This window comes from Geospiza fortis, unplaced genomic scaffold, assembly GCF_000277835.1.
Source record: "Geospiza fortis unplaced genomic scaffold, GeoFor_1.0 scaffold390, whole genome shotgun sequence".
NCBI lineage: Eukaryota > Metazoa > Chordata > Aves > Passeriformes > Thraupidae > Geospiza > Geospiza fortis.
In genome coordinates this window covers 389,906-401,212 of record NW_005054501.1, presented here as the reverse complement: position 1 = coordinate 401,212, position 11,307 = coordinate 389,906, and the positions used below count along the sequence as shown (strand labels likewise).

Here is an 11,307-nt window from a genome sequence, read left to right as displayed (position 1 = left end):
TGGGTATTATAGTATTGTTTTCTTGGAGCTTGAATTTTTTCCTCTAATCTTTACAACAGGAGAATTTATTATTATTAATAGTAATAATAATACTACTAATAATAGCAATAATAGTAATAAGAATAGTAATAATAATAGTAACAATTTTAGTAATAATAATATGAAATATATTGCCATGTATGTAGAATTGAACACCAGAACACAAAGAAGGAGATGCTGCCCTGTTGTGCTGTGTGAAGGGGTCTCCAGCTGCAGAGTAAAATATTTATATTTATATGCTCTCACACATGCTCTCACATATATATATAAAAATGTATATATGCTCTCACAAACCACTGAAGACAAGGAAAATATGTGCATTTTACATTTTAGTAAGCAGTGTCTTCTGCCTTAAATGGCATATTTCATTCCCCCTTTGAGCGTTTACAGGCGTTACACGGGCTGTGTTCTAGTCACTTATTATTTATCATTGATTAAGCTCGATCCTCTTTGTGAGAGACACTAATCTGGTTTGGTGTGACAAGTGTTTATCTGATGAGTTCTTGTCACTCAGTTTGCCACACCATAATTCACATGAAGCAGCAGCATCCCATCTCTGCTAGCAGGGGGTTCCTGCAGCACTCAGAGACAGGGGAATATGCACAGCTTCTAGAATCATCATTGGAAGCTAAGCAACACTCATTAATACTCATTGCATATCATAGAGTTAAAAAAAAAACAAATTGAAGCAAGCAAAAAAAAAATCTCTATTAAAATATGTTTTGTATCATGTACAGATTGAGAGGGAAGAGATTTTTTTTTAAATAAATCCAAATGCCAGTTTTGTCTCACTTCCACCACACTGCTGAACTCCCAACCCATGTTTAGGTAATTAGGGCAGGAATTTTTGAAGGGCAGGAAGGATCTGCAGTGGAGTTCCAGCTCCTGTCAGGGTGCAGATGGAGTTAGAGAAAGGACAGGACCTGGGGAAGCTCCTGCTGGATTTGGGATGCACATGCAGCACTGAACATCCCATGTCTTTGTTATCCCAGGCTGTTGCTGGCCGGGCAGGTGGAGAAAGAGGGGGCTTGGCCTTTTATTTTGATGAGTTATTTTTAAAAGCTAAAACCACATAAATGAATGATTTAGTGACTACTGGGAATACAGTCATTTTTCCTGATAAAGTGAGAAGGCAGTAAAGCATCAAAATTTGATATCATGGCTGTTAAATTCTGTAATTTTTATACTTCCATTGATCAGAAAATGAATTTATGGCTGCGTATTTTCAGCGTTGTAAAAGTCCACATAATTTAATTGTTAATCTAAGGTCAAAAGTGAATTAGCATAATAATATCTGAACTGCACTGCCCTAAAATCCCCTGACAGACATCTTTCTGACTCCTGCTATTATAAAAACTGTTCCCATTGGTTCTTAACCCCGTTAAAGTTGTTCCTGGATAAGCTTTGCAAGGGTGGTTTATGAGAGCCTGTTTGAATAAGCAGTCCTTAGATGGTGCCTCTGTGCTGGTGGGATGGCTGTTTTTTCTGTGAGATATTAGCACCACAGAGAGAGCCTGTATCAATCCTGATGCTTGCTATGACTTCCCCTTCAGTCTCATAAACTTTGTTAAAAGTCTCACTGCTTTTCTTCAGAGTCAGTTCTGACAATGTTAAGTTATATGTTCAAAGTTATAAAATTATTATGTATATATTTTTTATATATATATAAAAAAAGTCTGTGTTTTTTCCCTCCCCTTCATTTTATCACCTTAATGCCCTTGTATTCACGTACATTGGGTTTCACTATTCAGCCTTTACCTCCTTTTGCTGTCCTGGGTCTATTTATTAATTAATGCCTTTCTCTGTGTTTTGGAGGTCCATTTGTTTAAAGGGCTATTGCTACAAGTGTCTAGATCTTGAGTTAAAAAAAAAAAAAGCCAAGAGCTGCTTTTCAGGGTGGCAAAAGGCTTGTACTAACAATGTAAGTAGTGCATTTAATGCCTTAATGTGTCTTTGGTTTTGAAAGGATTTGATCCAGGGAGGGATTTCAGGCAGCAGAATCTGGGCTTGTGGCTTCTCTATTATAAAATGCCAGGGAGAATTAGGAAATTCATAATTAGGAAACCCAGAATTAGGAAATCCAGCATTAGGAAACTTTTTCAAAAAGCAGTGTGCTGAAGTGAACTGTCTAATGTGGTAAATGGGGAAGACAAGGGTGAAGTGAAGGGGCCAGGAGTGGGCTCCTGTTGGAAATCCTCTTAGGATTCCCTTGATTTTTCTTACACTTGTCCTCCTTGAGAAGTGCAGCCACACCTGCATTTGGAGATCCTGTGGCCACCTCATGGAGAGTTTCATCCGTGCATAGCTACACAGGATTCTGTAAAATTCTTGCTTTCCATCTGGACTGAGGAGCCTCAGCCCAGCAGGACGTACCGGGTGTGCGCTAAGATACCTGGCTGAATCTTGTAGAAATAGCTGGAATATTTCTGCTTCAGGCCCTGTGTTTGTTAAAATAATCCAGCTGCTGCCCCAGGGAAAGCAGCCCAGCTGCAGGATCACATTACAAGGCTGGAGAATCAGGGTCAGGCTTCCCATCCCTTCAGGCTGGGCAAAGTCATTCGCAAGCCGAGGGCTCCGTGCTCTGCAGCTCCAGCGTGGCAATGCAGAGTATCAGGATAATGATGAAGGCATTTAGGTCTCCTGGAGAAATGTCATTTAATTATTCATTGTGCACTGCTGGTTGAACTCTGCTGGCTGGGTCACACACGTTTTTGAGCTGCTTTGTAAGCAGGGGAAAATGCAGGAGGGAATTCAATGCAGTATCCCTGGCTGTTAATTATTGGCCTACTGATCCAGGGAAAAATCCAAGCATAACAGGTATTAAACTGCTATTGAAGTTAGCATTAGTGAACTGCTCTGCCACATGCAAAGGCAGAAAAACGGTAAGGAAAAGATGGTTTATAGGAACAAGTCACACTTGTTTTTCTATTGGTGCTATTTACTTTGAGCAACTTTAGTGGGGGGTCCCTCTGATGGTAAGAATGCACGGACTAATGGTATGCTGGGGTAATATCTCATTTTCATTTGCATAATTTAAGTGAACCAACGATTTTGCCCAACTAAGGGCAGCATAAATGCAGTGCTAGCAATCCTGAGCATGACTGAGTGCAGTAAGGGAATGCAGGTGATGATAGTTGGCTAAAAAAACCAAAGTAGAAAATAGCTACAGTATCAGAAAAAGAAAAAATGGAGGGGATGCAGTTACTAATTTAGGTGATCTTTTATTTAAAGGAAATAGCTTTTTTGTTTTTTCTTTGAAACACCAGGTGCATGTCTTGTGGTTTAGAGCTAGGAGGAATTCCACTTAGACATGAATTTGCAGAATAAAGACCTCAGGAGCTGCCATGATATATTCTTTGCAGATTGTTAAAGCACTCCATGAAAGACTGAGATACCAGCTGTGAGAAGAAAAGAAACAAAGCCCAAAGTCCAGTTTTCTGTGCAGGAGGTCTGGCAGAAGGGGAGCTCTGGGTTCTCCAGAAGAGAAGAGCAGGCAGAGGCTGAGCACACAAAACTTGTGCCACACCTACTTGCAGCCATCCAAGGAGAACAATTTAATAACTTTAAAATTGAGAGCAGGCATGGAGTGCTGCTAACTTAGCAGTGAGACTAAAGGGCTCAGAATCTGGTCAGACTCAAATCAGTAATTACAATCATTCCAGTAATTACAGAAAAGTGCTGCAGCTGGGAGGTGATTATGGATTTGTATACACCTCAGCTTCTCCTTTTAAACTGTGTGAGACAGCACCTTATTATCTTCCTTTTGTTCCCTTACTTCTCACTTACTTCTTTCTTTAGCACTGGAGGGGAAAAAAACCCTGAAAAAATATTGAGCTCCACAAAATGCAATTAAATCCTCTCTTTAAGTGCCAAGGGCTGGAGGTGAGGAGGGGAAGGAGCAAATTTCATCTCTTCTCTTGTGTTTTGAGTACTCAGAAGTTTCCTATGAAATGAAGTACTTGAGGTTTCATGAGTGGCTGGTGGGAGGCAGGGTCAGTATCATGCTGTCTAGGAAAACATGAGTGCACAAGGGTAAGATATGTTCAACAAAGATGCTCCATGCTTCAAGTATTCTTTTTCTGGGAAAAACATATATCATATGTCTAGTTTTGAGTGTACTTATAACCTTACACTATATTAGCACAATAAAAACAAATTTTTATCAGTAGAAAATTTTGATATTTAGAAAATATAAATGGTGGAAGATGTGATTACGTCTCAGATTATTTTTCGCTTTCTATCAAGGATATCCGGGCATTTGGAAAAGAATACAAAACTTAGAGAGTGGCAGTAATTTTTCTGCAAGTTTGTTTTCTCTGCATGTTGCTCCCTATGGACTGCCCAAGTAGAGTTACCACCACCCAAAATGGCAAAGACTAATTCAGTGTGTGACTGACTCCTAGAATATCTCAAGCTGGGTTGGACCCATAAGGATGATAGAGTCCAACTGCCTGCCCCTTGCAGAACCACCTAAAACTAAGCCATGTATCTCCTAGAGCCAGCTGGTATGTGTGAGGTGTTTTTCTGTGAATAGGGGAAAGAAAAATTCACAAAAGGGGTGAAATGAAAAGGGTTGAGAAGGAGCAGGAGGACACTGCTGACAGTGTTTTGCAAACTGTATTCTGTGTATCCATCATGTGTTCCAGCAGTGGTAACAAAAGCTCTTAATATCCCACAAACAATCTGAAGTTAAGGGTTTTTGCTTCTACAAATCACTGTGGCCACTGTTCATGGCCAGTCATTAACCCTGGACACTAAAAGAGGGTGGCAAGTTACTGGGTTCTTTCCAGAATTGTGAGATGATGGTTTTGTAAGATGTCATCAGACTGTGCCCCATAATCAGGGCACACTGAGGACCAGTGGGGTTTGGGACCTACTGGAGCACATTTTGCTGACATGAAGAACAGGGAGGCCCTGCATATTGTCCTTCTGTGATGTAAAGAAAATGAGATTCCCTTTTTGTGTGAAGAATCAAAGCTGAGCACTTCCATTTCCCTCCAAAGAAGCAGGCTGGAGACAAAAACCCACGAGATCCTGGATTTCTCCCTGGTATCTGTGTAACTGCTGTGTCAGACAGCAGTGAGAGCAGGAGACACAGGCTCCTTCAAAGTGACTATCTCCCCATTTCAGAGCACAACACTTCTCTGTCCATTACATCCCCTGGAGATCCCTGCTGGGTCAGGACCCTTTAACAGCTCTAATAATGCCTGGGATGGCAGGACAGGAGCTCTCAGGAGCTCTGCAGGTGTTGGCATGGTGATAACATGGCAGGGCAGGGCCAGAGGGACCGTGGTGAGCTGAAGGGAAGAGCTTGAAGAGCTTCCACAGAGCAGCAGTGACAAGTGCCATACCCAGCATCTTGGGCAGAAAAATTCCAGATTTGATATCTTTTGGGGGGTCAACAGGCTTTTGAGAAGCTTTGCAGAAAAATACCTGGGTTGGTCTCATTTTTTATTGAAATCTCAAAAAGCAGTTATGCTGTGGGGAATGTTTTGGGGAGGAATCACGAGCAAAATTCTGGGCGAACTTTGCCTCATCCTACTGAGGCTGGTCTATGTCATTACAAAAGCTACAGTAAAATTTGCTAGGTTGTCTCTAGCCTGGCCAACTTGTCTCACCTGTCTCTAGCATCTCTAGGTATTTTGGTTATTCCCTTGAAATCCTGAAATTTGTTGAATGGTTGGGTTCAGAATAATTCATGCTGTGGGCACTTACCAGCAAGTAAGAGCCATGAAAATGTTTCCTCATCCCAGGGGTTTTTATGTGCATTTATGTGGCTGTTTCTTGCAGAGGCTGAAGGAGCTGAAACAGAGGGAGTTTGCTCGAAATGTAGCATCTAAGTCACGAAAAGATGAAAGAAAACAGGAGAAAGCCCTTCAACGTTTGCACAAGCTAGCTGAGCTAAGGAAAGAGAGAACCTGGTAAGTCCATAGCTGCTCAAACAGAAAAAATACTTTTAAATAAGCCCTCCACTCTTTGCTGGTGCTGTGGGATGCAGGAGACCCTTGGCTGTAGCCACACACTTGAGTTTTTAGGGCGTTTTGGAAGCATTCTGTGCACAGTATTTGATTCACACTGTGTGCAGGAATGAATGTTTAACACTGCTTTTTCAGCTGAGCTAAAATGACACATATTTTTAGTTTAAAAAAAGATGTGTTTCATATATATTTCATAAAACCAGGCACTTTGGTTGAAAGCTGAGTGAACTAGGTCATGCATTTGCAGGCTGACACTACTTCATTGATGAGGTGAGGAACACAGTCTGTCTCTCTAGGATGTAACAGATCTCTGCGATTTAGTTTTCAAAATGCTCGCCTGGGAAAGCATCCAGAAACCTAGCTTTAGATCTCAATAGCCAGATCTTTTATATTTAAAGGTAAATGCTTCTTTTTCCCCTGCTCAGCAGAGTGTTTACCTCCCTCTGCAAAAGTGACTCCTTGCTGCTCGTACATTTTTAGTATTGTATCTAGGCAAGCTGTTGAAATTAGAGCTGAGCTTGCTTGTTGTGACTGAATTCTCAAAAATATGACACAGTTCTGACACTGATAAGCCATTGAAAAGATATGTACTTGTCACAGTGTAATCTCTGGAGAAAAAAAGAAAGAAAAAATGTAGATGCTCATGTGCAAACGTTTTCTCTTTATTCAGCCTTCACCTCCCCCCCAAGATGCATGAACAGAGAAGTCCAACCAAGCTGCAGCCCCTGTTCAGAAATAGTCCCTTTGTCCCTAGCTTAGATGGTGGGCAGTGTCCTGAAACAAATTCTGAATGAGCCAGGTGGATGTGACCTGAATGTTGTGGGGTCTGTTTGACAGGACAAACACAACACCGAACTTTTTAATCTTCTTGTGTGTCTCTCATGTGAAGACTTTCTCCTCCATGAGTGTTTAACTGCTCGTGTTTTATACTTGAGTATATTAGATATAATTCCCCCTAAACATGCTCCAAAACTTGAATTTTGCATATTGCATGAGAAAGAGGAAATAGGAACTTACTGTTTTCCTTTATCCATGCTAGCGAAGCACAGATTTTGTAATCCATTGTTGTTTCTGGATTATTTTTTTTTGTTTAGTTTTTGTTGTTTTTTTTTTTTAATATCCTTTTGCTAGTTCCTGAAGGAGAATTTCTATCTGAGCCTAATTTATCTATCTCATAATTGCTATTTACTACCGCTTTGCATCCTTAGAGGTGTACCATAGACAGGCACGTAGGATTTTTTAAACTGGCGTTTTCTAGGCTGGTTTTGTAGAAGTCATCATTTTATTCTGTGAAAGAAACAATTTGTGTGTGGGTTTAATATATATTTCAAATTTTAAAGAACTGGACAAGGCAGGAATTCTCATGAGGAATCCCTTTCTCATAAAATCTCTACCTTAATTTCTAGACTTGATAGTGTAAAGACATTATTCTTCATCTCAGCACTTCTTGGGGTCCTAAATGACTCTTGAAAGTTTTACCAGTGACTCATCAGTGAGTGTTGCTCTGCACTGTAACACAGAGTGATTTGGCTAAAACAAACAAACAAATGGTTTTAACATAGGTCCATTACTCCTAGTGCTGAGCAGCTTCTGTGGATCCTGGAAAATTGTCAGCTTAAACACTTTTTCCTCTTCTATTTGCTTCCTATTAAGTCAAATAGAACAGATGGGAAGAGGACATGAAATGAAGAACAGAAGTAGACAGTGATAAATTTTTTTCTCAAGTGGGATGAATCACTTACTCCACTTCAGCCAGCTGAAATCCTCTCCCCAGTTTTATTTCTCCGTGAAAGAAATTGCTGAGACGGTGATGGTTGGGTCTGTGCGCACAAATAGGATGGGAGCTGCTGGGGGATTGCCTGTGGGCAGAGCAGCAGTCTCTGGAATGATGACTACGTGGGAAGTGCTCTATGAAGCACCCTCTGTTTTAATGTATTTTGCAGCATGAAGGAATGTAAAACTGCAATCTGTAGTAATGGTGTTGTAACCATGGTGGTCTGCTGGGAGGAGAAGCAAGATTTTTGTGGAGACAGATAGCTTCTTCTTTGGCCAACCAGTGTGTCTAGGAAAAGTTAACTACTTTGTAGGAATGTCAGTCCTTCAGCTGATAACTTCACACAAACGAGCTGGGAGCATAATATTTACTCATCCTATTTTTTACTACTAGTCGACTAATTTTTATTATAAAATCTAGCATTTTTTCATAGTCTAAATGTACATATCCACAGAGTCTTCCTCTTCCCTTAAACAGCCCCCTTAAATACCACTGTAATACCACGTTTCTGTCAGCAGCTCTCTGAGCAGTATTGACTCAAAAGTTTTGTTTTCCTTCCTAGTGCTCCTGGGAGCGGCCCTATGTTCAAATCCACCACGGTGACTGTGCGAGATGATTGCAGTGATGTCCCCAAAAGTGCTGCCACAGATTCTGCCAAGAGCCAGGATTTCAGCTGCACACTGATGCACGATGCACAGAACTGCAAAGACTTCGCTTCCGTTGTTTCTCCCTCTCCTGGAGATGCAGGTGGTCACCAATCCGACCCTAGCAAATGCGGAGATCAGCTTCAAGGAGCTCAAGGACACAGAGTTGGGTTCTCCTTTGCTTTTCCTAAGAAAGCAGCAGTCAAACTGGAGTCTTCAGCTGCTGTTTTCTATGAGTTTAATGAGGAGGCCTCCATGGAGCATGGATTTAGCAGGAGGAGTAGGTTTGTTCCGGGAACGTGCAACCTTCAGTCTCCTTCAGCAGCAGCAGAAATAGTTGTGTGCCCTGAGGAGAAACACAACTGCTCTCACCCACTGGTGGAAAAATGCACGGACACAGCAGAGGCTCCTGAAGCTCAGGAGTCCAAGGAGCTGTCCAGTGAAGGGAGCAGGGTGCTGGAGAGCCCAGCTTTGCCTCCTGCCATGCCCCACTCAAAGCAGCCAGTGTCCACAGACACGGATGGCCACGGTGTGGATGTGAGTGTGGCAGAATTAGGGGACCAAAGGCTGGCCCTGGCTGCAGACAGTGCCCAGGCCCTGCCCCACTCCCCAGAGCTGCAGGCAAACAGAGCTCCTGAGCAGGAACTGGTGGAGGATTGTTCCTCTCTGCAGGATGCTGCAGAGGAAAACTGTAATGATGGGAACAGGGACCCACCTGCAACTGAAAGTGAAATAAAAAATCCGGGGACTGATGCAGGAGTTGCATCACCGTCTGAAGAAGGTAGTGGAGCCCCAAAGAGCAAACCAGAATTATACAAGAGACCCTGTCAGCCCTTTGTTCCTGTTCTTAGCAAATATGGGTCAAATGTTCTTCAGTGGCCATCAGAAATGTTAATTTATACAAGTACAGACCCATCAATTTCTTATAGCTGTAATCCTTTATATTTTGATTTTAAGTCATCAAGAGCAAGTGAAAGCCAAGAAAAGCCCAAGCATCAACCAAACATACCTCATTTGCACCATAAAACTGAATCTGATCATATCTTAGTCTCAGATTTTACAAAAAGACCTACTTCAGAGTGTGGTGATTATGAAGTAGAAGTGAATAAAAATGTGTGCAACTATACAATACCCCTGTTAAGTGATGTTTCCCTCTTCAGAAATTGTGACCTTGCAAAAAATCAAAACAAAGTGTCCTTGGATGAGTCATTCAGGATTAGAAAAATAGAAAAGTATCACATATCTCATAACCCCTTACGACAAAACACTGTGATAGATGAGAAATACAACAAAGTCTGGATCAAAGCAGGCCATGAGAAATGGCTTCACAAAAGCAGAAAACGGAAAAGGAGAAGAAAATTATGTCATTGTCATTATCATCACTGTGGAGACACAACAGTAGCAGAAATGGAGCTGTCTCCAGTAACTGAAAAAGAAGTTACTTACAGAGATGAAAATAAATATCAGCACCTCCAAAATAACGCAGAGAAGTGCAGGCATGATGCAGGAAATATCTGGTTAACTGCAGCTGAGGTGCAGCAGTCACAGCCAAAATTCAGCATTGACAATGGTCCTAAGAGAGTCGTGTCTGCCTCAGATCACATACACTGGGACAGAGGCTGGTGTGACTTTTGGAGTGCAAAAAGCAGTGGCCATCACCACCATGGCTGTAAGGGACCTCACAGGAAGAGCAAAGGGAGCTCCCGGAGGCAGGCCAAGCAGCTGAGCTCCAGGAGGCACAGCCTAAGGCACTCCAAAACGTGCTGCAGCTGGAAAATCAGGAGGCCAAGCTGTAGCCCAGAGCATAAATGTTTGGGACAGTGCAGTGAGGAGAAGGGGCCAAGCCAAAACCAGCCCACAAAGAGGGGTTACAGTGTTCTGACAGAAGAGCCCGAGAAGCCGCACTGCAAGCGGAGGCAGCACACCTATTCCTATTCCTCTTCCTCGGATGAAAGCTCCTGTGGACAGGCATTATCAGCAGAGGAATACCTAAGGCAAGGGCATGCTTTAGGTGCCCACCACAAGGCAAAAGGGAAACGCAGGAAAAGGAAGACGAGGATCCATCATGTTTTCCTTGACAGGAACGCAAAAGGCGAGACCTCTGAATCTTCCAAAGAAAATTCTGCCAATCCTACAGTAAATATTTTGGGGGACTTACCGACTCAAGACAATCTAGAGGAAACTAATGCAGCTCCCAGAGATGACGATGCAAAAGACAGGGATGAAACAATGGAGCTGGAGGAGAGCAAGTCACCTCTGGAAAGTTCTGGCCCGCAGGTGGTGGAAGATGATAAAGCGACGGCGTGTGCAGTGACAGAGAGCGCGCCAGCCACGCTTCCTGATGGCACCATCCCAACTTCTGCTGCTCCTGCTGCCCCCCAGCACAGTGCTCCAGCAGCTGCTGTCAAACAGGGTGTTCCCCAAGAGGGAAAGAAAAAGGAAAATGTCAACAGTCGCGAAAACCAAGCTCGTTACAAAGTTCCCGTCCCCAACAGACACTTGGAACAAGCTCCTCCCAAATCCTATCTTTGCCATTACGAGTTGGCCGACTCTCTCCCGCACGAGAAGATGGGCGAGGTGGCCGGTGAATGGCTGCAGTGCAATCCCGGCATATTCAGCAGCCCCCCTCCCTTGCCATTCAAAGAAGCACACCTAAACACCCACACCTTCCTAACCACCGAGCAGCTCATAGCCCCCTTCCCCCTGCCCGACCAGGCGCTGCTCTTCCCTCCTGACAGCCCCGAGAAGTTCAAGGAGCTCCCCTCGGAGGCCTACCATCAGCAGATGGTGCCGCAGAACGTGCTCTCGGCCAAGGTGAAGTTCGCCCTGGCGCCGCCGGGCTCGCCACTGCCGCCGCTGCCGCCGCCACCGC

The 11,307-nt window shown here is 43.2% G+C and overlaps 1 protein-coding gene across 1 annotated transcript in view; it reads left to right on the top strand.

Annotated features, from left to right (window-relative positions):
- Positions 1 to 11,306, top strand: part of ZNF804A (zinc finger protein 804A) — a gene marked incomplete at its 3' end in the record, with an annotated part of 34,206 nt that extends 22,900 nt beyond the window's left edge. The window contains exons 3-4 of the mRNA XM_031063396.1: positions 5,830 to 5,960; positions 8,354 to 11,306. Of these exons, the coding sequence (XP_030919256.1) occupies positions 5,830 to 5,960; positions 8,354 to 11,306 (3,084 nt within the window). The remainder of the gene's footprint in view (positions 1 to 5,829; positions 5,961 to 8,353) is intronic.
- Between the last annotated feature and the right edge of the window lies 1 nt (position 11,307).